Source organism: Podarcis pityusensis (assembly GCF_964106645.2).
Source record: "Podarcis pityusensis genome assembly, chromosome: 2".
Classification (NCBI taxonomy): domain Eukaryota; kingdom Metazoa; phylum Chordata; class Lepidosauria; order Squamata; family Lacertidae; genus Podarcis; species Podarcis pityusensis.
Genome location: NC_138029.1, coordinates 122,389,279 through 122,415,550, shown reverse-complemented (window position 1 = coordinate 122,415,550; position 26,272 = coordinate 122,389,279). Strand labels below are relative to the sequence as shown.

The following is a 26,272-nucleotide window of genomic DNA, read 5'->3' as shown; positions in this document are numbered from 1 at the left end:
AACTATAATTCCCAGGGGCTGAAATGCGCTGGGCATTGCAAGAAGGGGGAGGTGGTTGGATCTGCTGCTTGGATCTGATTAAGCGGAGGCGCCCAGGAATGGAACCTGGGGACCACCTGCACGCCCAACAGGCGCCCTGTGACCAGCGATGTGGCTTCCTAGAGGGGACAGGAAGTGGCATGGCGGAAGCGCGCTGGCAAAACATCCGGCCTCCGAAGCCTCTTCCTTCCTGGCTTCCCTCTCGGGCGGGGGAAAGTGGCCTTTGTCTCTCCTGGACGCCCCACCCTCACTCGCCCTTTCGGCACCCGGTGAGCCCCCTCTCTGTGACGCGCGTTTTTGGGAAGTGGGGTCCTCGGGGGGGAGGGTGTTTTTGGGTGCTGAGGGGGTCAGGGGGACACACCCCGAGTCCCCGGATCAGGTGGTGGAAGTTCTGTCCCTCCCTCCCTGTCTCTGCAAAGCCAGGCCTGTTTATAGATAAAGGTAGGTAGGTAGGTAGGTAGGTAGGTAGATGATGGCATTACGTTACTAGGTTGCCAGATGCGAAAATTGACGCAGTGCTTCTGCCCATCAAAGGAGGTCATTGGGGGTGGAAGTTCTGTCCCTCCCTCCCTGTCTCCTCAAAGCCAGGCCTGTTTATAGATAAAGGTAGGTAGATGGATAGATAGATAGATAGATAGAGTTTCTAGGTTGCCAGATGCGAAAATTGACGCAGTGCTTCTGTCCATCAAAGGAGGTCATAGGGGGTGGAAGTTCTGTCCCTCCCTCCCTGTCTCTGCAAAGCCAGGCCTGTTTCTAGATAAATGTAGGTAGATGGATAGATAGATAGATAGATAGATAGATAGACAGACAGAGTTTCTAGGTTGCCAGATGCGAAAATTGACGCAGTGCTTCTGCCCATCAAAGGAGGTCATTGGGGGTGGAAGTTCTGTCCCTCCCTCCCTGTCTCCTCAAAGCCAGGCCTGTTTATAGATAAAGGTAGGTAGATGGATAGATAGATAGATAGATAGAGTTTCTAGGTTGCCAGATGCGAAAATTGACGCAGTGCTTCTGCCCATCAAAGGAGGTCATAGGGGGTGGAAGTTCTGTCCCTCCCTCCCTGTCTCTGCAAAGCCAGGCCTGTTTCTAGATAAATGTAGGTAGATGGATAGATAGATAGATAGATAGATAGATAGACAGACAGAGTTTCTAGGTTGCCAGATGCGAAAATTGACGCAGTGCTTCTGCCCATCAAAGGAGGTCATTGGGGGTGGAAGTTCTGTCCCTCCCTCCCTCCCTGTCTCTGCAAAGCCAGGCCTGTTTATAGATAAATGTAGGTAGATGGATAGATAGATAGATAGATAGATGTGGGCATTAAGTTACTAGGTTGCCAGATGCGCAAATTGACGCAGTGCTTCTGGCCATCAAAGGAGGTCATTGGGGGTGGAAGTTCTGTCCCTCCCTCCCTGTCTCTGCAAAGCCAGGCCTGTTTCTAGATAAATGTAGGTAGATGGATAGATAGATAGATAGATAGATAGATAGACAGACAGAGTTTCTAGGTTGCCAGATGCGAAAATTGACGCAGTGCTTCTGCCCATCAAAGGAGGTCATTGGGGGTGGAAGTTCTGTCCGTCCCTCCCTCCCTGTCTCTGCAAAGCCAGGCCTGTTTATAGATAAATGTAGGTAGATGGATAGATAGATAGATAGATAGATGTGGGCATTAAGTTACTAGGTTGCCAGATGCGCAAATTGACGCAGTGCTTCTGGCCATCAAAGGAGGTCATAGAATCACGGACTTGTAGAGTTGGAAGGGACCCAAAAGACAATCTTTCAGGGTTAAGCCTTATCTCAGGCTACACATACTGTGCCCTCCTCACATTGCCCTGAGCTGTTTCAATCCTGCTCCCCCAAACCATTGCTCCAGAATGAAAGGCAGAAGGGGGGGGACCACCCACACAAAGCAAGTTTCTCCCCGCCCTCCTCTGTCTTTGGATGGCTTTGTTCCGCTCTTCTTGTTCTCCTTTTGCAGCAGAAGGAAAGACACAACCTGTTTTGCCAGCCTTGAGAAGCGGCATCAAAAAATCCCCACAAGTCTGGGCAGTTTCACATTTTGAACTCGCCTTATTCTGTTTGCTCATGGACTGCCTTGCTCCAGTCATGCGACAAGATAAACCTACCTCATATGGTGGGTGTGAAACTGGAGAAAAGACAGTAAAATGGCTGCAGAAGGGCTTTTGCTTCCTTTAAGCAGAGTGATGCATCTCTGAACGGCATAGAGCCTTGTTTTTCTAACTGCCACTCACAAATTTGTACAGCTCCGACCAATCTTAATGTGATCTGGTTACCGCAATCCTGTGCCCACTTCAACTCTCATGTAAGACGCATTCTGAGTAGACATGCATGCCATTCTGTTGCAATGTACGAAAGCCCCACATGAAGCACTCAAGAGTCAAGCTGTATTTTCAGTGAGGCTTTATTCCAGTTGCAGTTTTGTATCATTATAAAGCAGTCTTCTTACATCCAGAAATCAGCATACACAGGTGGGACTACATATAGGTAAGATGCCAGAGAGGGGCTGTCAGCCATACTTTTTTATACTAGGTGGCTATAGACCAATTAGGCAATGCCCCATGTCACATGATGCTGAGTCAGCATTTCCACTTAGCACTGAGTGTTAACTCCTTGATGCCCACAACACATTCTGCTGTAAGTTAACTATACACTGAATTCTTAATGAACATCTGGACAGCCTCTTTGTAGCTTGTTTTTGTTTTGTTTTTTGCATTTGCCATTTTTTTGGAGGGGAAGAGATTCTTTAGCACCCACCCACAAACACTCCATAGAGGTATTTGAAGAAAATAACCTAATTCCTAATCTAAGATGTACAGGAAAGCTGCATTCTGGTTGCTAGGATGAAATGTGCATTAAATCAGAGGACGAAATGGCAGCTTTTTAGGTCCCCAGGGATGCCTAACACTTGCCTGGCATCCAAACAACTCACCTGTCAATCACAGCTCCAACTTCAATTTTTTAAAAACAAAACAAAACATGGTAAGGTAGTGAGAAACCAGACCAGCTCCTCTGGTGTCTCAGACTGAAACTGCCTCTGCAATGCGCTCTACGTGGGGCTACCTTTGAAGGTGACCCCGAAACTACAACTAATCCAGAATGTGGCGGCTAGACTGGTGACTGGGAGCGGACGCCGAGACCATATAACACCGGTCTTGAAAGACCTACATTGGCTCCCAGTACGTTTCCGAGCACAGTTCAAAGTGTTGGTGTTGACCTTTAAAGCCCTAAACGGCCTCAGCCCAGTATGCTTGAAGGAGTGTCTCCACCTCCATCGTTTTGCCAGGACACTGAGGTCCAGCTCTGAGGCCCTTCTGGCGGTTCCCTCACTGCGAGAAGCTAAGCTACAGGGAACCAGACAGAGGGCCTTCTCGGTAGTGGCGCCCACCCTGTGGAACGCCTTCCTATCAGATGTCAAAGAGATAAACAACTACCTGACATTTAGAAGACATCTGAAGGCAGCCCTGTTCAGGGAAGTTTTTAATGTGTGACATTTTAATGTATTTTTAATCTTTGTTGGAAGCCGCCCAGAGTGGCTGGGAAAGCCAGCCAGATGGGCGGGGTACAAATAACAAATTACTATTACTATTACCCGCACTTTGAGAACTGCCTACTTAGAAGGTGGGCTGCGTATTTTACTTGAAAAATTTTCTTCCAGAAGGGCTATTGCATCACTATAATACATCCCAGGTTTCTAAAGATACTTCAACAGGGAGTATTTTTCATCTCCTTACAGCATAGCAATCCCATAACAAAAAAATGTCTTGGTTAATTAGGACAGGCAGAAAATGGCAGAAGAGCGAAGGAGTTCCTTTCGACTTCCTGGAGGCTTCCTTGGAGCGCAGAAGAAAAAGGAAGACTCGGCTGGCCCTGAAGCAGGAAGAGGCTACGATGCCATCAAGACTGAGAGCCGTGGGAGATTCTGGGAAAAGTCAGTGCAGAAAGTCCCGAGTGAGAAAATCACTCTCGGCTCAAATGTGCAGAGCCAGCAGTTCAGGCAGTTCGGCTACCAGGAGGCCAAAGGACCCCGAGAGGTTTGTAGCCAACTCCACCATCTTTGCTGTCAGTGGCTGAAGCCAGATCGACACACAAAGAAGGAGATCCTAGACCTGGTGATTCTGGAGCAGTTCCTGGCTGTCCTTCCACCGGAGATGGAGAGCTGGGTGAGAGGCTGTGGAGCAGACACTTGTTCCCAGGCTGTGGCCCTGGCTGAAGGTTTCCTCCTGAGCCAGGCAGACAAGAAGCAGGAGGAGGCACAGGTGAGTGTTCCATCTAGATAGTCCCCAGGGGGTTCAGAACATGAGGGAGGGTATCTTAAAACTCTGCTATTTGCCCAACTTTTTCAGTAAAGCATCCAAGGAAAGATGGCCAGATCCCATTAGGACATGGGTAGGCACCTAAGGCCCAGGGGCCGGATCCAGCCCAATCACCTTCTAAATCCGGCCCACAGACGGTTCGGGAATCAGTGTGGTTTTACATGAGTAGAATATGTCCTTTTATTTAAAATGCATCCCTGGGTTATTTGTGAGGCATAGGAATTTGTTCATCCCCCCCCCCAAAAAAATAAAGTCTGCCCCCCCACAAGATCTGAGGGACAGTGGACCAGCCCCCTGCTGAAAAAGTTTGCTGACCTCTGCATTAGGATTTTGCTCCTGTCATTCCTTCTCCCCATTCCTTGTTTTGATTCTTCATTACTGTTTCAGAGACGGAATCAGTTTGCAGAAAGGAGCACGGTTTTTCCTAAGATGGTTCCATTTGGTACCAAACAGAGTCCACTTGGTAAGGATGAATGGGATGTATATCAGTTCGGTCTCCCTCTGTTGAGTGCAAAATAAACCTAGGAGCCGCTTTAATATTTGGAACAAAAGACACCTTTCTAGCTTTTTCCACTGCTTAAACATGCATTTATTTCCAATACACTTTTTGAGTTGAGAACAAAAGCCCAAAGAAGTAGAAATGTGTTTTCACACAACTGAAATACTAACACGTATACACACATTTCTTTATAAACACTAAAAAGTAAAACTTTTTCCAAGGCCTGTGTGTACTTAGGCATGCATTCGTTAATCTCAGAGACCATCAAGTGCTACTGGCTTCCCACTAACTTTGTCTCTCACAGTTGACAGGATGATGCCTGCAAGACCTCCTCAGCCATCTCTTCTTCACAATGGAAGGGAAGCAGCTTCTGTGGCACGGCATCAGGTATGGGGAGCAAATCAGTACGGGGAGAGAGTTGGGGAAAACCAGGATGCCTCTGTCCCCCGCTCCTTACCTCCCTAGATCTGAATTAATTGTTTTTTCTTAGTAGCTGTAGTATTGCTTATGAATTTAAACAACGCTTAATGCTAACATAGGCTTCTAAACAGCTGACAACGTAGGGAAAGTGTTTACAGAAAGAATAAGCTTGAAACAGCGATCATTAAAACACGCAATGAAACGTTTCCCTTAAAACACCCATAATTAAAATGCTCAGCACGATAATGGCATTAAAAAACACAGCAATTAATAGACAATGAACAACAGTAATGAGCAGCAGGTAATCCATATGCTTTCTCTGAGCTGGAAACATTTCCTTTTTCTTTTAGAGTCCAGCAACCTTTGAGGATGTGGCTATACATTTCACGGATGAGGAGTGGGTATTGCTGGATCCCGACCAGAGAGCTCTGCATACGGAAGTCATGGAAGAGACCTGTGGCATCATGGTCTCTCTCGGTAAGTCTTTCTGTTGGGTCACAAGAACTGTTTTGAAAATCGGATGTGTGATGAACCAATGGTATTGTGATGGAATTCAACCACGCCCCCTACAGCGCGGGTGGCGCTGTGTTCTAAACCACTGAGCCTCTTGGGCTTGCTGATCAGAAGGTCAACAGTTCGAATCCCCGCAACGGGGTGAGCTCCTGTTGCTCTGTCCCAGCTCCTGCCAACCTAGCAGTTTGAAAGCATGCCAGTGCAAGTAGATAAATAGGTACTCTAATGCCCCTGCAGTTAACCTGGAATGGAAAATGATCAACCGTTTTGTTTCTGAATATGATGATGATGATGATTTATTACTTGTACCCCACCCATCTGACTAGGTTTCCCCAGCCACTCTGGGCAGCTTCCTACATAATATAAAGCAGACATGTACCACAGGTCAATTGCAATTGACCGGTCGATTATGGGGGCGTTCAGGGTCGATCTTGGTATTTAGTAAAGTGATCGCCTGGATGGTCCTTATCAATCTCCTACAAAAAAGCTCAACAATTCCTGGCAATGTGCAATTAGGCAAATCTCCAGGACCGGATGGGCTGACTTCTAGATATTATAGATCCTTGAAAGAGTGGTTAGTACAACCTTTAAGGGAAGTCTGCAATGAAATATTGGAAGGGAAAAGGGCACCAGAGTCGTGGAAAGAAGCGTATATTACACTTATACCGAAAACAGAGACTGAAAAGACTCAGCTGAAGAACTACCGCCCAATATCATTACTTAACATGGATTACAAAATTTTTGCAGACATTTTGGCCAAGAGATTGAAAAAAGTGTTGATGGAAGAGATTCATAAAGACCAAGCGGGCTTTCTCCCGGGAAGACACTTGTCTGACAATTTGAGGAATATAATTGATATCTTGGAAAAACTAGAAGTGAACATAAATAGTAAAGCAGTTTTGATATTTGTGGACGCGGAGAAAGCTTTTGATAATATCTCTTGGAGTTTTATGAAGAAGAACCTACAGGGGATGGGGGTAGGCCAAGGCTTTGAAAACGGTATAAGTGCAATTTATTCAGAACAAAAGGCTAAACTAATTGTAAATAATGTAGTGACGGAAGAATTTAAGATAGAAAAAGGGACACGACAAGGTTGCCCAATTTCCCCATTGCTTTTTATATCGGTCCTGGAGGTTTTGCTGAATATGATTAGAAGGGACCAGTTGGTTAAAGGTATACAAGTCGGAGCTAAACAGTACAAATTGAGAGCATTTGCAGATGACTTAGTATTGACATTACAGGAGCCAGAATCTAGTACTAAAAGGGTTTTAGAACTGATTCAAGAATTTGGTCAGGTTGCAGGATTTAAACTGAATAAGTTAAAAACCAAGGTATTAGAGAAAAATTTAACACCGATTGAGAGAGAGAGGTTTCAGAATGAGACAGGTTTGACAGTGGTTAAGAAAGTGAAATACCTGGGGATTAATATGACAGCAAAAAATGGGAATTTATTTAAAGACAACTATGAAAAATGCTGGGCCGAAGTGAAAAAAGATTTAGAAATTTGGTCAAACTTGAAGCTTTCACTGTTGGGTCGTATTGCTGCAATAAAAATGAATGTATTGCCTAGAATGTTGTTTTTGTTTCAAACATTGCAAATTGTGGACAAAATGGATTGCTTCAAGAAGTGGCAGAGAGACATTTCTAGATTTGTCTGGCAGGGCAAGAAGCCCAGAATAAAATTTAAGATATTAACTGATGTAAAGGAAAGGGGGTGGATTTGCCCTGCCAGACTTTAAACTTTACTATGAATCAGCAACTTTTTGCTGGTTGAAAGAATGGCTGCTTCTTGAAAATACAGACATTTTGGATTTAGAAGGTTTTAACAATGTATTTGGATGGCATGCATATCTGTGGTATGATAAGGTCAAAGCACATAAAGCATTCAAGAATCATATTGTCAGGAAAGCATTGTTTAATGTTTGGATAAGATACAAGGATTTATTGGAAAATAAAACCCCAAGGTGGCTGTCACCGATGGAAGTGAAAGCTCTGAAAAGGCTCAATATGGAGGCCAAATGGCCGAAATATTGGGAAATTTTGGAACAAGATGGAGATAGACTGAAATTACAGAGTTTTGAAAAATTAAAAAATAAAGTGCGAGACTGGCTTCATTATTATCAGATAATGGAGGCATATAATTTGGACAAGAAAATTGGCTTCCAGGTGGAAAAATCAAAATTGGAAACAGAACTGTTAGAACCCAAAACTAAGAATTTGTCAAGAATGTATAACTTGCTGTTGAAATGGAATACTCAGGATGAAACGGTGAAATCTGCTATGATTAAATGGGCACAAGATGTTGGACATAACATAATGATGGCTGACTGGGAACAGTTATGGACCACAGGTATGAAGTTTACGGCATGCAGTGCCTTAAGAGAGAATATTATGAAAATGATATACAGGTGGTACATGACCCCAGTCAAGCTTGCAAAAATCTATCATTTGCCCGATAATAAATGTTGGAAATGTAAAGAAACTGAAGGTACATTCTTTCACCTTTGGTGGACATGCCCAAGGATTAAGGCTTTCTGGGAGATGATCTATAATGAATTGAAAAAGGTATTTAAATATACCTTCTTGAAGAAACCAGAGGCCTTTCTCCTGGGCATAGTCGGCCAATTGGTGCCAAAGAAGGATAGAACTTTTTTTATGTATGCAACAACAGCAGCAAGAATACTCATCGCGAAGTATTGGAAGACACAAGACCTACCCACTCTGGAAGAATGGCAGATGAAGGTGATGGACTATATGGAACTGGCGGAAATGACTGGCAGAATCCGAGACCAGGGAGAAGAGTCGGTGGAAGAGGATTGGAAGAAATTTAAAGACTATCTACAGAAATATTGTAAAATTAATGAATGTTAGAATGATGTTGGATAGAAATTAAGTGGTTTTCAGCTGTAATACTATAAGGGAATATGAAAAATGGATTATTAATAGGTAAAAATTTAACGTTACAATATTTTAAGATTAAAGACTAGGATAAACAAAGAGGGTAAGGATTTGCTGAACCAACAAACCGAACTGGAATACAAAAAAGGGAGGCGTGAGGAGGTCCGGGAAACAAGCTAATGAAAAATAAGTAATGGAAAGATTGAGTTGTTTTTAACCATTTTTATTTTGTATTTTCTTCTTCTTTTATTTTTATTTTGTAATATTCTGAAAATCTTAATAAATATCTTATAAAAAAAAAAACAATTCCTGGCAATGACCGTGGGTAGATCACACGATACATCAGATATTGAAAATATCCTGATTCAGGGCTGCTTTCAGGTGTCTACGGAAGGTCATATAATTGATTGCATGTTTATTTATTTTTGTTTAAAGAATACAGAAGAAACAAAACAAGAAAAAAGAAAGAAAAAAAAGATTGAAAACAATCCAAAAACATTGTAAACAAATATTACATACTTATCATATAATACTCACTCTCTCTCACACACACACACACACACACGCAGCTTCCCTACGGAAGGGCATATAATTGTTTATCTCCCCTGGGCGCGTGCCTCTACCAAGAAGGCCCTCTGCCTGGTTCCCTGTAACCCATGGCTGAATTTCAGCTGTCTATAGCAGTGGTTCTCAAAGGGTTTGGCACGCCAGCCTTGTGTTGCAGGAGAGGATGGCAAGTGTAGTGGGAAGTTTAAAAGACAATCGAAGAAAAAAATTAAACATTTCAGTGTAGCATATAGTAAAGTATGGTATCTGGATAGATATCAAAATATCTTTTCTGACAGATATGAAAGATCAGAAAAGAGAAAGGCTTCTTTGTGTTGATGAGGATACAAGTCTTTGCTTGCCTCAAAGTAGACCTAATATAAAAGCAAGCTCACAGCTCTTATTGAATTTGCATACATACTTAAGGTACCTACGCAAGAGGCTAGCTTATAATTAAATTTGGTAAATGATGCCTGTTCTTATGTAACTGCATTGTTTTATACTTTCGGGGTGTCCTGTGATCATATTATAAGGCAGTTGTGTTCTGTTTTATAAATGAAGCACTGATAGGGATGATTTCTTTTGTTTTTCCAATGTATTTCTTACCAACTAAAAATTTGGTTTGGCGTGAGCAAATTTTTATTCTGAAAGTGTGGCACCTGTTCCTTAATGCCAGTTAAGGGGGCAGTTAATTCTGCAGAAAGCTGTGCATCGCATCTAAGTCCCTTCAGTTCTTTCTTTATCACAACTGTTTTTTGACTGGCTCAATAATCTGGAGCCCAACTTCATCCAGTGATTCTAATCAGTTTCTGTTCTCCTTGCAGAAGGTGAAAAATTGGAAACCAAGAATAAGAGAGCCCACAACAATAGTCACGGAGTGGGGGAGCTGAATATATATTTGGAGAGAGATGAGATCTTCAGTCAGAGCTCTCAACAAGAAACTGACAGCGAGGAGAAATCATATCAGTGCTTAGAATGTGGGAGGAAGTTTAGCAGGAAGTCAAGTCTCACTAAGCACAAAAGAATTCACACAGGCGAGAAACCATATATATGCTTGGAATGTGGAAAGAGCTTTCGCCAAATCGCCCATCTCACTTCCCACCAAAGAGTTCATACAGAAAATAAACCGTATCAGTGCTTGGACTGTGGAAAGAGCTTCAGCCAAAAGGCAAGTCTCACTGCCCATCAAAGAATTCATACAGGGGAGAAACCATATCAGTGCCTGGAATGTGGGAAGCACTTTAGTCAGATCGCTCATCTCACTTCCCACCAAAGAATTCATACGGGGAAGAAACCATATCAGTGCATGGAATGTGGGAAGTGTTTCAGTCAAAGCTCCCATCTCGCTTCACATCAAAGAGTTCACACCTTGGAGAACCCATATCATTGCTTGGACTGTGGGAAGAGCTTCAGCCAAAAGGCAAGTCTCACTGCCCATCAAAGAATTCATACAGGGGAGAAACCGTATCAGTGCTTGGAATGTGGAAAGCGCTTCATTCAGAGGGCCCACCTGACTTCACATCAAAGAATTCATACAGGTGAGAAACCATATCAATGTTTAGATTGTGGAAAGAGCTTTAATTTAAGGGCAAACTTATATAATCATGAAAGAATTCATACAGGGGAAAAACCATATCAGTGCTTGGAATGTGGAAAGCGCTTCAGTCGGAAGGATAATCTCACTTCCCATCAGATAATTCATACGGGGGAGAAACCATATCAGTGCTTGGAGTGTGGGAAGAGCTTCAGCTTAAAGCAGAATCTCACTTCCCATCAAAGACTTCATAACGGAGAGAAACCATATCAGTGCTTGGAGTGTGGGAAGAGCTTCAGTCGGAGACAGCGTCTCACTTCCCATCAAAGAATTCATTCAGGAGAGAAGCCGTATCAGTGCTTGGAATGTGGGCAGAGCTTCCGTTGGAAAGAAACTTTCATTTCCCATCAAAGAATTCATGATGGAATAGTATTATGAAAACAGCGACAGCTGGCAGTCCCTGGACCTGACAGGGCTGTGCCACAAGGTGTGCATTTGAACCCACAAGTTTGTCCGGCATTCATGTAAGATATTCAGGATATTTAAGACCTAGAATCATAGAATCATAGAGTTGGAAGAGACCACAAGGGCCATCGAGTCCAACCCCCTGCCAAGCAGGAAACACCATCAGAGCACTCCTGACATATGGTTGTCAAGCCTCTGCTTAAAGAGCTCCAAAGAAGGAGACTCCACCACACTCCTTGGCAGCAAATTCCACTGTCGAACAGCTCTTACTGTCAGGAAGTTCTTCCTAATGTTTAGGTGGAATCTTCTTTCTTGTAGTTTGGATCCATTGCTTCGTGTCCGCTTCTCTGGAGCAGCAGAAAACAACCTTTCTCCCTCCTCTATGTGACATCCTTTTATATATTTGAACATGGCTATCATATCACCTCTTAACCTCCTCTTCTCCAGGCTAAACATGCCCAGCTCCCTTAGCCATTCCTCATAAGGCATCATTTCCAGGCCTTTGACCATTTTGGTTGCCCTCCTCTGGACACGTTCCAGTTTGTCAGTGTCCTTCTTGAACTGTGGTGCCCAGAACTGGACACAGTACTCCAGGTGAGGTCTGACCAGAGCAGAATACAGTGGCACTATTACTTCCCTTGATCTAGATGCTATACTCCTATTGATGCAGCCCAGAATTGCATTGGCTTTTTTAGCTGCCGCGTCACACTGTTGGCTCATGTCAAGTTTGTGGTCAACCAAGACTCCTAGATCCTTTTCACATGTACTGCTCTCAAGCCAGGTGTCCCCCATCTTGTATTTGTGCCTCTCATTTTTTTTGCCCAAGTGCAATACTTTACATTTCTCCCTGTTAAAATTCATCTTGTTTGTTTTGGCCCAGTTCTCTAATCTGTCAAGGTCGTTTTGAAGTGTGATCCTGTCCTCTGGGGTGTTAGCCACCCCTCCCAGTTTGGTGTCATCTGCAAATTTGATCAGGATGCCCTTGAGTCCATCATCCAAGTCGTTGATAAAGATGTTGAATAAGACTGGGCCCAAGACAGAACCCTGTGGCACCCCAGTAGTCACTCTTCTCCAGGATGAAGAGGAACCATTGATGAGCACCCTTTGGGTTCGGTCAGTCAGCCAGCTACAAATCCACTGAGTGGTAGCATAGTCAAGACCGCATTTTACCAGCTTCTTTACAAGAATATCATGGGGCACCTTGTCAAATGCCTTGCTGAAATCAAGGTAGGCTAAATCCACTGCGTTCCCTTCATCTACCTGTGATAGCTCAGTCGGTAGAGCACGAGACTCTTAAGCTCAGAGTTGTGTGTTAGTGTTCCATGTTTGGCGAAAGATTCCTGCATTGCATGGCGTTGGATAGATGACGCTCGTGGTCCCTTTCAACTTTATAGATCTATGAGCGTTTTTACTGGAGTTAAACATACATCCATTATGAATACCTGTTTCTGTCCTTAATCTTATGTCCCATAAAGATGTTGCACACATCAGAGGAATGAAAAAAAAGATTGTTTTATTAAATGAAATAAAAACGACACAGAATACTGGAGGGGTGCTGTTTTCGTTTGCTATTATGGTATTATGTCTCGTGTTGTTGTTGTTTTAGTATTGTAAACTGCCCTGTTATCTTCAGGTGAAAGGCCATATGGAAATGAAATAATATGGGTGTGGTTTTCAAAGAGTGGTTGCAATATAAGTGGGTAGCAAATCGCACAGCATACACACCATGATCTTGAGAGTAAAAATGATACCTTGCTATTCCAAAAGCCTAGAAAGTGAGTGTGTTAATTTGCCACAGTGCCCACACTTGAAATAAAGTGACAAAGGAAGGGGATGCACATATCTAGCCCAAAGTATGCAGAACCTAAGTCAGTGAGCAGAGTTCTGTGGCTTTGGTCTGGGAGTTCTGCTCTCCCTGTCCACCAGCAAGGCTATAGCATCTCTCACAGTCCTCCTTTGGGTCCATTTCCAGCAAGGCATGAAGAAGGAGCTTTGAGCTACCCAACCATTGGCAATCTAGGATTTAAGTACTATTCTGAGCCAATGCTTTAAGTACTATTTTGAGCCAATGAATCCTTAAAGCGAAGGGGAGGGGGGTTGCCCTGGATGAGTGAAAGTTATAACACCTTTATTTCTGTGTACTATTCTTTATTTCCTACAAGTTCCTGTCTGTTTGCTATTCTGTTCACTTTGCTAAGTTTGAAGTTGAAAGTACATGACCCTGGTGAGAAATGATTGCTTATTATATAATATAGAATATATAGTAGACATATAATATTTTATAATGAACCACCAACAATGAGAAGGTATCTCCACCTAAAGTCTTCCCAATCCCTTACGCCCTCCTAAATAGTATGAGTAAAACATTTGTTTTGCAAATGAAAACTATAGTGTGGTACTTACTCACAATGATCAAGTCTTGTCCTGGTTCTTCTCTGACACTCCCAGCTGAGCTTTTGAAAGCTTTCTTGACTAAATCACTAGCACTGCCAACGGGTTTACAGGTTACAAACAGCAGGTTCATGACAACGCATAGCAGTTTACAGCTGGATGTAAATAAGATGTTGATTCAACACTTGACATGCTTCTTGTTCTTTCTTTTTGAAGAGTGAGGCTGGCAGTTCTAACCACATAATTTACATCTTCCTGGGAGTTATGGCAGGTCAGGGAAGGCAAGGGAAGCTGCTGAGGAAGCAAACATGTTTCTGGGCTCTGTGGAAGTGTAGCCTTCAAGGAAAGAGCTGAGCCACACTTGTTCACATGAGGGGCTCCTCATTTAATGGGCTGCACTAGCAACTGGGGGAAGCTAGCAAACAATATAAAATAGGGTGGTCATATTTCAAAAAGTGAAAATCCGGACACAAAAATTGTTGAGCTCTTTTTTTTTCTTTTTGGCCAAAGTTTTTGAGCTATTTTAAAGGAAAATAACCCTCAACAACACTGCTGACATGGGTTGCCGTACATTCGGATTTTGCCAGACTTTTTTTTCTTCTCTCCGCAATTTTTGCCTAGACACTGCTTCCAACTGCAGTATTCCGGCTATGTCCAGGATATAGAGTGCAAAAGAGAAGAAGGAAGTTGAAGAAGGGTAATGGGGAAGTCAGAGGTACAGAAATGAGAGTGGTTTGGAGGAAAATGCTGTTGATTTGGTTTGTCTCCTCCTGAAATGGGAGACTCCAAGCTGGGAGGGAGAAGACGGGTACATCTTACTGACTTTTGATGGTTAATAATAATTTTATTATTTGTACCCTACCCATCTGACTGAACTGTCCCAGCCACCCTGGGTGGCTTCCAACATATATAAAAAGCATCAAAAAACATTGCAAGTTAATAATAATAATAATGTTATTTATTAGGAGGACCCTACCTTCTCCATATTCCCACACCTCTTTCCCTTTTGCTCTTAAAATCCACTCTTATGAATGCCTGCGAGGCCCTTCCCCAGGATCCATGTCCCCCTCTCCCAGTCTGGGGAGTCCGTCCTCTGTGCCAGATTCCCATTCAGTCCCAGATTCACCCCAGCCCAGCCCCCTAAGACCCTTTCCATGGTCTTCCAATTCCAGCTCCCTAGCCTCCCCCCACACTTTCAGAGGACTCATGGTAGATCAGAGAAAGGAGAAGAAGGCTGCTCAAGGAGCAAACATGCTTTCTGAAAGTGTGGCCTTCAAGGAAAAGGTTGAGCCACAACCCCAGCACTTGGGGGAAGCTAGTCAGGAATATGAAAAGATAACCCAGGGTGTAGAGGGCAAAAGAGGAGGATGAGGAGGAGACAAGACACATCTTGTTGACTTTTGAGGGTTTGGAGGACCCTGCCATATTCTCTGTCCCCACACCTATATCCCTTCCACTCTTAGAATCCAGTTCAGTTCATTTTAACCCTTGAACCAAGCAGAAAAATTAAGTATTTTTGTCATGCTGTAGCTCCATTTAAATCCATGGGACTTAAAAACAATCCTGTGGTGCCTTAAAAGACCAACCAATTTATTCTGGCAGAAGCTTTTGTGGCCTATATTCAACAGAGGTGTGAAATGCTACCCTCAGTTATATGTATACTCAAGTTTTGGGGCAGAAGGGTTGTCGGTTGAATAAAGGAATGAAATACAGAAAAGTATATATGGTGATAATTATGTTGTTCAGAGTGTTTATTCATACAGAGAGACGAAGTCCAGATTGACTTATCTCACTGATGCCAAAGAGACCAAAATTTGACTACCTCTAGATCTAATAATCTTTCAAACGGTATTTTTCACTGGAAAGTGAACAGTTGGAAGAATATATTTTTTGAGCGCAAGGACACATTTGTCATCTGAAAGCAAGACTGGTGTAGATCTGTGCTCCAGCACAATTCTCAAAACAATCACATGAAATTTTTAAAAAAGTGAAATGTATTGGAAGTTCATATAAGGATGTAGCGTTGCTTCAAAGGGCGCAGTAACTTTGCTGGCGTTTGCTGCATCTAAAGAAGAGTCTGGCAGGTGGTCACCGTCCCTGTGCTGAAAGAAAGGTCACCCAGCCCCTAAATCGCCAAACTACTTTGGGAAGGGGAAAAAACCTCCCCCAAAACTGTCAAAATAACAAACAATCCTGGGGGGTGGAATCAACAGCGCCCCCTATTGGGTCTAGTAAACAACGTCAGCTGTGTGGTTTTCTAAGGGTTAAGGAGAACTGAACTGGCTTCCTAGAGAGCAAGGAACTTGGAGAGAAGGGAAGGGAGCGGAGTCCTCCAGGGCAATACATGCCCCCACTCCATAGTCCTTCCTGCCTGGCTTTGGACGTGGGGGTGGGAGATCATCTGGGATTTGGTAAGTCGACCCCCACTCTATTTTGTGCATTTGGGGGGAGGGTGCAGCTGATCCATCCAGGGGACCCCCAAGCCCTCAAATCAGGGAGCGCAGATTCCCGCCCTGCAAAGCCAAATTTTGAAACGTTGGGAGAGGCTGCAAAGCAGGTCCGAAACATTTAGCTGACCTAAGCAGAATGCATTTTCAATTGCTCCCTGTTGGTGAGGACCAGATCCAAGACAGACGGTTCCCTTGTTTCTGCTTCCAGGATCTGGGAAATAGGATTGTCTGCATGGCAACGAACCTTAAATAATAATAGTAATAGTAATAGTAATAGTAATAGTAATAATTTATTTGTACTCCGCCCATCTGACTGGATTTCCCCAGCCACTCTGGGCGGCTTCCAACAAAGATTAAAAATACATTAAAATTTCACACATTAAAAACTTCCCTGAACAGGGCTGCCTTCAGATGTCGTCTTCTAAATGTCAGGCAGTTGTTTTTCTCTTTGACATCTGGTGGGAGGGCGTTCCACAGGGCGGGCGCCACTACCGAGAAGGCCCTCTGCCTGGTTCCCTGTAGCTTTGCTTCTCGCAATGAGGGAACCGCCAGAAGGCCCTCGGCGCTGGACCTCAGTATCCAGGCTGAACGATGGGGGTGGAGATGCTCCTTCAGGTATACTGGGCCGAGGCCGTTTAGGGCTTTAAAGGTCAACACCAACACTTTGAATTGTGCTCGGAAACGTACTGGGAGCCAATGTAAGTCTTTCAAGACTGGTGTTATGTGGTCTCGGTGGCCGCCCCCAGTCACCAGTCTAGCTGCCGCATTCTGGATTAGTTGTAGTTTCCGGGTCACCTTCAAAGGTAGCCCCCACGTAGAGCGCATTGCAGTAGTCCAAGCGGGAGATAACTAGAGCATGCACCACTCTGGCAAGACAGTCCGCGGGCAGGTAGGGTCTCAGCCTGCGTACCAGGTGGAGTTGGTAGACAGCTGCCCTGGATACAGAATTGACCTGCGCCTCCATGGACAGCTGTGAGTCCAAAATGACTTCCAGGCTGCGCACCTGTCCTTCATTCTTAGCATAGGCTGAGTTCCAAGAGGTATCAGGGGTAAGGAGTTATTTAGCACCCACCCACGAATTACTCCATATTGGTGCTTGCAGAAAGCAGCTTCTTCCTGATCTCAGGCCAGCAGGAAATTGGCATTTTTGTTTCTAGGATGAAATGTGCACTAAATGAGAGGAGGAGGAGGAGACTGCAGCTCTTTAGGACCTCAAAGGAATCCTAAGTATTAGCTAGTTTCCAAATGCAGCTGCGGCTTCCTTCATAATTTCAATACACAGGGAGGCAGGGAGGAACCAAACTAACACCTCTGACATTTCAGTGCTCAGGTGAAATCATCTCACAGGCTGAGGAAGAGGCTGCAAGTCTCACATGGAAGAATGCTGGGGCTCAGTAGTGGTCCATGGCCCATAGTTTGAGAGCTGCTGGCTCCTGCCAACCTAGCTGTTCAAAAGCACGGCAGTGCAAGTAAATAAACAGGTACCGCTGTGGTGGGAAGATTAGGTGGCGTTTCCATGTGCTCTGGTTTCTGTTACGGTGTCCCGTTGCACCAGAAGCGGTTTAGTCACACTGGCCACATGACCCAGAAAGCTGTCTGTGAACAAACGCCAGCTCCCTCGGCCTGAAAGTGGAGATGAGCACCACAACCCCATAGTTGAATTTGACCAGACACTATTATTATTATTATTATTATTATTATTATTATTATTAATACACCGCCCATCTGGCTGGGCTTCCCCAGCCACTCTGGGCAGCTTCCAACAAAATATTAAAATACAGTAATGCATCAAACATTAAAAGCTTCCCTAAACAGGGCTGCCTTCAGATGTCTTCTAAAAGTCTGGTAGTTATTGTTCTCTTTGACATCTGGCGGGCATTCCACAGGGCGGGTGCCACTACCAAGAAGGCCCTCTGCCTGGTTCCCTGTGACTTGGCTTGTCGCAGTGAGGGAACTGCCAGAAGGCCCTCGGCGCTGGACCTCAGTGTCTGGGCAGAACGATGGGGGTGGAGACGCTCCTTCAGGTGTACTGGACTGAGGCCTTAACCCTCCAAGTCTCCTTTACCTTTTTTTTTTTTAACTATTGAGACCCATCCACCTTTGCTCAGGGAACATTTTTCCTATTCTGACAATGAAGCAATTTTACAGAAGAACAATGTCTTGGCCTTCTAGGACTTGCTAGCACCTCTCATTAGGACAGACAGAAATTGGCAGAAGAGCAAAGGAGTTCCTGTGAACCTCTTGGAAAATTCCTGGGAGCACCGATGGAGAAGAAAGATTCCAGAGGACTTGAAGCAGGAAGTGGCCGGGATGCCATCGAGACTGGGAGCAGTAGAGGATTCTGGGAGAACACAGGGAGGAAGGACACCCTCATCTCATATGTTCAGCCCCAGTGCTTCAGGCATTTCCTTTACCAGGAGGCCAAAGGGCCTCGGGAGGTTTGCAGCCAACTCCACCATCTTTGCCATCAGTGGCTAAAGCCAAACCAACACACAAAGAAGGAGATCCTGGACCTGGTGATCCTGGAGCAGTTTCTGACTGTTCTTCCACAAGAGATGGAGCGCTGGGTGAGGGAATGTGGAGCGGAGACCAGCTCCCAGGCGGTGGCCCTGGTGGAAGGTTTCCTCCTGAGCCAGGCAGAAGAGAAAAAGCAGGGAAACTGGCAGGTGAGTGCTCCAATCTAGAAAGCACCAAGAACTTCAAATGTGATGGAGGGTACCTCAAAATTCACTAGTAATTGCAACATTTTTTGAAAGCTTCCAAGGAAGGATATACAATAATCCTTAAGGTTTCTGCTTCTTGTAATGCCTTTTCTAATTTTTCTCCCCATTCCATGTTTTGAATTTTTATTGCCGTTCCAGGGGAAGATTCTGTTTGCAGAGATGAGCACTGATTTCTCTGATAATGAGAGGACTCCACCAGACACCAGAAAGCACCCACTGGGTAAGCATTGCAGAAATAGATCCCAGTTTGCCTTCCTTGTTTAATTGCAAAATACTTCCATGGGCTCCTTTAGTGTTTGGAGCAGAAGGTACTTCTCTCCAGCCTTTTCCATAGCTCAAAACAACATTTCCCTGTTTTTAAATGTGGGGACATGCAAGCTGAGTTACGGACAAAAGCCCAAAGCGGGAGAGATGCAGTTCCACACTCCTGAAATAAAAAATTGGAATAAAAAAAACAGATGAGACTATTTCTAAAGTCTGTTTGTAGTTAGACTTGCAATGCACTCTGAGACAAGCTTTCCATCAACTTTGTATTTCACAGGTGATGGGATGATGCTGGAAAGATCTCTTCAGCCATATTCTCTTCACAAAGGAGGGGAATCAGCTTCTGTGGTACCAGATCAGGTAGTGGGGCAAATCAGTGGGGGGAGAGAGGCTGGGGGCAGCCAGATTGCCTCTGTCCTCTCCTCTCTGAGACAGAATCAATTTTCTTTCACTTTCCTTCTTTGAAATGTGAGCTGAACGAAAGCTTTGAAGGCCACTCAAGGAAACTTTAAATCCTGAGAATAAGGAACAGCTACCATGCGGGTGTCCCTGTGGTCTAAACCAAAGAGCCTAGGCCTTGCCAATCAGAAGGTCGGCAGTTCGAATCCCCACAACGGGGTGAGCTCCCATTGCTCGGTCCCTGCTCCTGCCAACCTAGCAGTTTGAAAGCACATCAAAATGCAAGTAGATAAATAGGTACCGCTCTGGCGGGAAAGTAAACGGTGTTTCGGTGCACTGCTCTGGTTCGCCAGAAGTGGCTTAGTCATGCTGGCCACATCACCCGGAAGCTGTATGCCAGCTCCCTCGGCCAGTAAAGCGAGATGAGCGCTGCAACCCCAGAGTCATCCGCGACTGGAGCTAACGGTCAGGGGTCCCTTTACCTTTACCTCGCCTTAACTATCCTTTTAGATGCAGCCAGAATTGTTTTTTAGTAGTAGCAGTGCTACGTATGAATTTAAATAACACTTAATGCTAAGGTAAGCTTCTAAACAGCAGACAAAGTAGAAAAAGCAGTTACAGAAATGAAACAATTCCATTGAAACATTAAAATAAACACCCATAATTAAATTGTACCAAAAAAAATTATGCCATTAAATTAAAGCAACACAACAGTTTATAGACAATGGACAACCTAGTAATGAGCTGTCTCTGAGGAGCTATCTCTAAGGTGTAAACATTTCCTTTTTCTTTTAGGGTACAGCATCCTTTGAGGATGTGGCTGTGCATTTCACAGATGAGGAGTGGGTGCTGCTGGATCCTGACCAGAGAGCTCTGCATAAGGAAGTCATGGAAGAGACCTGTGGCATCATGGTCTCTCTCAGTAAGGCTGTTTGTTTTGTCTCTCTTATGAAAGTCACATGTTTATATGTGCAATGAACCTACAACATTGTGCTGGAATTCAGCAACAGCACCTACAGCATCTAGATTCCTCCAGTTTCCCCCTTCTAAACAATTAGCAAAGTAGTTTTGACTGCTCTAACCATTGGTCAGTCTTGTCCAGTGTTGTCTCCTCTGGCTGACAGCATCCCTCCAAAGTTCCATGCCAGCACATTGAACAGTTCCATCTAAGATCCATTAGATAAGCAAGAGGAACTGGATCTGGCTGGTGAGGCGAATAGTTCCCTGCCCTATGCATAAGCCAACTTTGACAGGTAGTCATTCATATCTGTCTATCAATCTTCTGACGACATTATGACATCAGGTGGCAATTAGAAAGGGGGGAATTCAAAGCCCCCTTAAAGGCCAGCTTTCAGCGCCAATCAGCTAATCAGTATGGAAAATCCTTTCACATTTACCTGGGAGTTTCTAAAACACCCTAATGCAGCTGATCTTAGTTTGGGCAGATCAGCTGATCAGTGCAGAGAAGGGAGCTGTTGGGATTCTGTCCGCAGCCCAGGAAAGTATAAAGACAAGGAAAAGTTTCTTACCATCCTTTTTTATTTCAATCTTTAGAGAGAGGCTATAGAACCCAGACTCTTAGATAATGGTGTTATCCTGAGTGAATCTCCACCCCCGTCTCTCCCACTTCCTCATTCATCACTTCTACATGTGCTGCCACATGCCCTCTGTCTTTGAGCTCTTTGCTCTCCAAGTTTTAAGGCTCGCCGGGTTCTGGGAGATGGTGGGTCTGGAATGCTTTCTAATGACAACGTGTCAGCTGGGTGTTGTTCCAGTTATCCCATGATTTCCCAGCTTTTCCCCTCATCTGCCTCTGAGCTGCTACCTTCCTCAAACCCCTGTTGCAAATCTATACTATCTCCCTCTTCCTCCTCCCTGGAAGTGTCAGGATGGGGAGGCTGTTTCCACCATTCCCCCTCTGCCCGGTCCCTGACAGGCGTCTTACTTGCGAAGGAGCAGTCAGGAGTGCATTTTAAGCAGCCAGCTGGTTGTGGGCAGTCACATATTTTCTTCTCCACACTAGAAGTCGTAGCTCTGGGGCTAGTAGCCTCTCGGTCCACCTTAGGACCCCTGCCAGAAAGATCTGCCTCACATCAAAGTCCCTTCAGTTCTTCCATTTTTACAACTGTTCCTTGGCATTGCTCAATAATTTGGAACTCAGTTTCATCCTAAGGCTCTAATCAGTTTCTGTCTTCATTGCAGAAGATTACGAGTTGGAAACCAAGAATAAAGGAGACTACGATAATGTCTATGCAGTGAGGGAGCAGAATGTAAATTTGGAGAGTGGAGAGAGATTCAGCCAGAGGTCCCAACAAAAAACGGACAGTGGGAAGAAACAGTATCAGTGCTTGGAATGTGGAAAAAACTTTAGCAGGAAGTCAAATCTTACTAGGCATGAAATAATTCATTCAGAAGAGAAACCGTATAAATGCTTTGACTGTGGTAAGAGCTTTAAAAGAAGCACAGACTTCCTTAAACATCAAACATTTCACACAGGGGTAAAACCTTATCAGTGCTTGGAATGCGGAAAGTGCTTAAGTCGAAACAACCGTCTCTCTTCCCATCAAAGAATTCATACAGGGGAGAGACCATATCCATGTTTGGAATGTGGGAAGAGCTTCAGTATGAGTGACAGCCTGACTACACATCAAAGGATTCATACAGGGGAGAAACCATATCAGTGCTTGGAATGTGGAAAGAGCTTCAATTTAAAGCATAATCTCACTTCCCATCAGACACTTCACACAGGGGAAAAGCCATTTCAGTGCTTGGATTGCGGAAAGAGCTTCTCTCGGAACGACCGTCTCACTTTCCATCGAAGAATTCATACAGGGGAGAAACCCTATCAGTGCTTGGAATGTGGGAAGAGCTTCAGTTTAAAGGTAAATCTCACTTCCCATCAAACACTTCACACAGGGGAAAAACCATATCCATGCTTGGAATGTGGAAAGAGCTTCAGGTTGAAGCAAACTCTCGCTTCCCACCAGACGCTTCACACGGGGGAAAAGCCATATCAGTGCTTGGAATGTGGGAAGAGCTTCAGGTTAAAGCAAATTCTCACTTCCCATCAAACACTTCACACAGGGGAGAGACCATTTCAGTGCTTGGAATGCGGAAAGCGCTTCAGCCGGAGCTACCATCTCACGGCTCATCAAAGAATTCATAACGGAGAGAAGCCATATCGGTGCTTGGAATGTGGACGGAGCTTCAGTCAGAGGGCCTATCTCACTTCCCATCAAGCAAAGCATGATGGAATCAAACTATGAAAGGAATAAATGCTGGCAAGTCATAGGTCCGGACAGGGCTGTGTTGCATGGTGTCCATCTGAATGTACAGGTGTGTCCAGCTCTCACATATGTCTCTGTACTTTTGGTGATGAGTTCTGCTCTCCCCACAAATAACCTCTACCAGCAAGGCTACAGCATCTCTCTCAGTACTTCTTTTCGTCCATTTCCAGCAAGGCATGAAGAAGGGTATTCCATTGGAGCTTTGAGCTACCCAACCAATGAAAATCTGGGATTTAAGTACAGTGGTACCTCGGGTTACAGATGATTCAGGTTACAGATGCTTCAGGTTGCAGACACTTCAGGTTACAGACTCCGCTAACCCAGAAATAGTACTTCAGGTTAAGAACTTTGCTTCAGGATGAGAACAGAAATCGTGTGGCGGCGGCGCAGCGGCAGCGGGAGGCCCCATTAGCTAAAGTGGTGCGTCAGGTTAAGAACAGTTTCAGGTTAAGAACGGACCTCCAGAACTAATTAAGTTCTTAACCTGAGGTACCACTGTACTATTTTGGGCCAGTGTATCCTTACGAGAAAGGGAGGGGGATCTCCCTGCATGAGAGAGGGTCATAATGCCTTTATTTCATTGTACCATTGTTTCCTACAAGTCCCTCTAGGTTTACTATCCTGTTCATATTTCTAAGTTTGAAGTTGAAAGGAGATGCCCCTGGTTAGAAATGACAGAATGGTTATCTTTCCTGTTTCCTGTATTTTTCCTGTTTCTTGAGTTTTTCTTTGGAGAACGCTAATATTGACCCTGGAGATCTCCATTCTTTCTTTTGATAGGAAAGATACAGTGCTGTATAGGGAAGCTTTTAAATGTGTAACGTTTTATTATGCTTTAAAATATGTTGGAAGCCACCCAGAGTGGCTGGGGCAACCCATCAGATGGACGGGCTATAAATAATAAAATTATTATTATTATTATTATTATTATTATTATTATTATTATTATTATTATTTGCTAGTAATTAAACATTGCTGGCAACACACATTTAGTGTGCATTTACCCTAAACTTCCAGGACCCATCCCAGGTCATGATTTGTAGAGATGATTTGTGTCATGATAGCTGTACATTTCTCAGAACGAATCCTCACTGAATTCAATGTAATCTACAGATAATTGTGTCCAGAATTGCAGGCTGAATAGGCTAGTTGCAGGACTTTTAACAAAGTACCCATCCAATTCTAGGACTATGGAAAAAGAATTCCCCCAGGACCCAGCTTATTTACTCCTATGTCTTATTTCCAGAAAGTGAAATAAAATAGAGAGATATTTAATGGACTGGGACCTGGGAGATCAGGGTTAAATTCTAGTGGAGGCACAAGCTGTTTTGGAGTTGTAGTCCACTTGGTCAGATGAATCATTTTTGATAATCCATGAAAGACTATTTAGTACTGTGTTATCCTTCTATTTATTGATACCCTGCCTTTTCCCCTTATGGGACTCAAGGCAGTTTGTGGATAAGAACAAGAACAGCTAAAAAAGAAAAGAACCATCTTTTCTTTAAAACAATTGTTAAACCATAAAAAATAATGACAGCAAGAACAGCGCAGCACAAGCCCTTTCATTCAAAGCAGTCAGTTCCCCAAAGTGTTGGAACAAGAAAGTTCTCACCTGCTGGACGAAGGGAGTTGACTTTTTGAGTGTTTGGAGGGTTTTACTCGCTTCTCTCTCCCCAATCCCAACCCCACAAATGTCCCTACAGCTGTTAGAATCCAGCTCAGTTCATTTTAAACCTTAGAATCCAGAGGAATAAATAAAATTACAGTGGAACCTTGATTGTCGAACGCAATCTGTTCCAGAAGACCGTTAGACTTCTGAACCGTTTGACAACCAAGGCACAATTGCCGGTCGGCAAATTCCTTTTTAAAAATGGAGAAACACCCCTTGGAAGCTGTTCAACTTCTGAGGCGCATTCAGAAACGGAAGCATTCACTTCCGGATTGTTGGCGTTCGGGTTCCGAAGTGTTTGACAACTGAGGTTCCACTGTATTTTGACATGCTGCAGCGCCACTGAAATCCAAAACATTCCAAAATGAGGTGTTCAGGAACCAAGGTTTGACACTCTCGTGTGTGTGTGTGTGTGTGTGTGTGTGTGTGATGTTTTGGAGCTATTTTTAAGGAAATTCACCAAAATCTAGACTTCTGACATGGATTGCTAGATTTTCCTGGACATTTGAGCAATTTCCGCCCGTACACTGTTCCGATGGCCGTATTCCAACTATGTCCAGAAAATTGCAGACATATGGCAACCCTATTATGTATACACATGGTTTGGGACAGAAGGGTTGTAAAATACAGAAAAGCACATATGGGGACACAATGGTATGGTGATAAGGTAAACGTAAAAGATAAAGGACCCTTGGACAGATAAAGTGAAGGGTCAGGGTCTAATCCATACTCACAAAAAACCCAGCTGCTGATGCCACTGATACACTGGTATTGGCAAGTCAAGATTAATTTGCCCCATTTATGTCAATGGCACTAAAATATGATTGACTTCCTCTGAATTCAACCTGATCAGTTATTAGAAGCAGCCCAGCCCTTTGGGACAAGAAATCTGAAGCCTGAGAACCTGGGGTGTCACTCAGACTATGAGCACACCCTGCATTTAAAGGACATAGCCCCCCCCCATCCAAAATATGGGAACTGTAGTTTACCCCTCACAGGCACAACATCCGACACCCTCCAGAAACTACACTTCCCGGGTAAAAATGCACTCTGAATGTATTTGACGTGTGCCTAAAGCTCCCCTGCGTGGGTCAGAGCATGATCCACCCCCTTTGAGAGGCACAGAGGGAGCTGATCCTGATCCTTGGCCTTCCCTCTCCACCTGGTTTTCTCAACAGGCAATGCCAAGGATTGAACCCTGGAGCTTCTGAATGGGAAGGACTTTCCCTTCCAGCTGCTGCTGAGCTACAGGCAGTCTTCCTGCATAGCTTTCTAAGGGTTAAGGGGAACTGAACTGGTCTCCTAGAGAGGAAGGGAAGGGGGTGGAGTCCTCCAGGGCAATGCATCCCCCCCCCTCCAAAATCCTTCCTGCCTGGCTTTGGACTTGGGGGGTGGGAGGTGTGAAGGTGGCCTCTGTCTGTCCCAAGATCCCATCAAGGGGCCCTTCTGAGATTTGGTAAGTCAACCCCCCCCCCCATATTGTGCATTTTGGGGGAGAGTCCAAGGTCTTTGGGGGAGGGTGCAGATGATCCATCCAGGGGACACCCCCCAAGTAAGAAGCAGATTCTGTCCCTCTGCAAAGTCAAGAAGCTCCCTACTGTTATAGGACTTCTAAGGTCTCACATATAATAAATCACATGTTCATAAATTTACAAGGCAAACCTACATAAATATATAAACTACGTATATAGTACAGGAGAGCAATCCTGAAACCATTCTGACTCTCCCAAATTGACCTCAAATGTATCCCTGCAAGGAGGAAGGAAATGGGAAAGCCTACCCATTGTCTCTTTGTTCACAAATCCTGTCTTAAGGGCATATCTGTGTATGAATAGGGTGAGCCTGTGACCTGG

The 26,272-nt window shown here is 44.3% G+C and overlaps 2 protein-coding genes and 1 long non-coding RNA gene across 7 annotated transcripts in view; all 3 read left to right on the top strand.

Moving 5' to 3' along the window:
* Positions 1 to 26,272, top strand: part of LOC308470210 — a 94,339-nt gene that overhangs the window by 66,049 nt on the left and 2,018 nt on the right. The window contains exon 2 of the long non-coding RNA XR_013982263.1: positions 23,037 to 25,875. This is a non-coding gene — a long non-coding RNA (uncharacterized lncRNA). The remainder of the gene's footprint in view (positions 1 to 23,036; positions 25,876 to 26,272) is intronic.
* LOC308469420 (uncharacterized protein) lies at positions 84 to 12,785 on the top strand. 4 transcript variants are annotated; one of them, XM_080991860.1, is made up of 7 exons: positions 84 to 308; positions 2,228 to 2,350; positions 3,822 to 4,304; positions 4,749 to 4,824; positions 5,165 to 5,247; positions 5,631 to 5,757; positions 10,062 to 12,785. In XM_080991860.1, the coding sequence occupies exons 1-7, from the start codon at positions 99 to 101 to the stop codon at positions 11,207 to 11,209; spliced, it is 2,250 nt and encodes a 749-aa protein (XP_080847986.1). In that variant the 5' UTR covers positions 84 to 98; the 3' UTR covers positions 11,210 to 12,785. The 4 variants fall into 4 exon arrangements, with proteins under 4 accessions (XP_080847986.1, XP_080847987.1, XP_080847988.1 ...); XM_080991862.1 differs by having other exon boundaries at positions 134 to 308; positions 2,292 to 2,350; XM_080991861.1 differs by lacking the exon at positions 2,228 to 2,350.
* LOC308469619 (uncharacterized protein) lies at positions 15,399 to 23,674 on the top strand. 2 transcript variants are annotated; one of them, XM_080992344.1, is made up of 6 exons: positions 15,399 to 16,038; positions 18,250 to 18,743; positions 18,939 to 19,020; positions 19,342 to 19,412; positions 20,259 to 20,385; positions 21,666 to 23,674. In XM_080992344.1, exons 2-6 carry the CDS (start codon positions 18,342 to 18,344, stop codon positions 22,727 to 22,729), a joined length of 1,746 nt encoding a protein of 581 aa, XP_080848470.1. In that variant the 5' UTR covers positions 15,399 to 16,038; positions 18,250 to 18,341; the 3' UTR covers positions 22,730 to 23,674. The 2 variants fall into 2 exon arrangements, with proteins under 2 accessions (XP_080848470.1, XP_080848469.1); XM_080992343.1 differs by having other exon boundaries at positions 15,400 to 16,038; positions 19,342 to 19,424.

Bases quoted from the DNA above. Each gene is read 5' to 3' on its own strand.
- LOC308469619 (XM_080992343.1), top strand. From the start codon at position 18,342: ATGGAGAAGAAAGATTCCAGAGGACTTGAAGCAGGAAGTGGCCGGGAT. The intron at 18,744-18,938 runs GTGAGTGCTCCA...TTGCCGTTCCAG, and splicing joins AAAAGCAGGGAAACTGGCAG to GGGAAGATTCTGTTTGCAGA. The intron at 20,386-21,665 runs GTAAGGCTGTTT...TCTTCATTGCAG, and splicing joins TGGCATCATGGTCTCTCTCA to AAGATTACGAGTTGGAAACC.
- LOC308469420 (XM_080991860.1), top strand. From the start codon at position 99: ATGGAACCTGGGGACCACCTGCACGCCCAACAGGCGCCCTGTGACCAG. The intron at 2,351-3,821 runs GTAAGACGCATT...TTGGTTAATTAG, and splicing joins GTGCCCACTTCAACTCTCAT to GACAGGCAGAAAATGGCAGA. The intron at 5,248-5,630 runs GTATGGGGAGCA...TTTTTCTTTTAG, and splicing joins CTTCTGTGGCACGGCATCAG to AGTCCAGCAACCTTTGAGGA.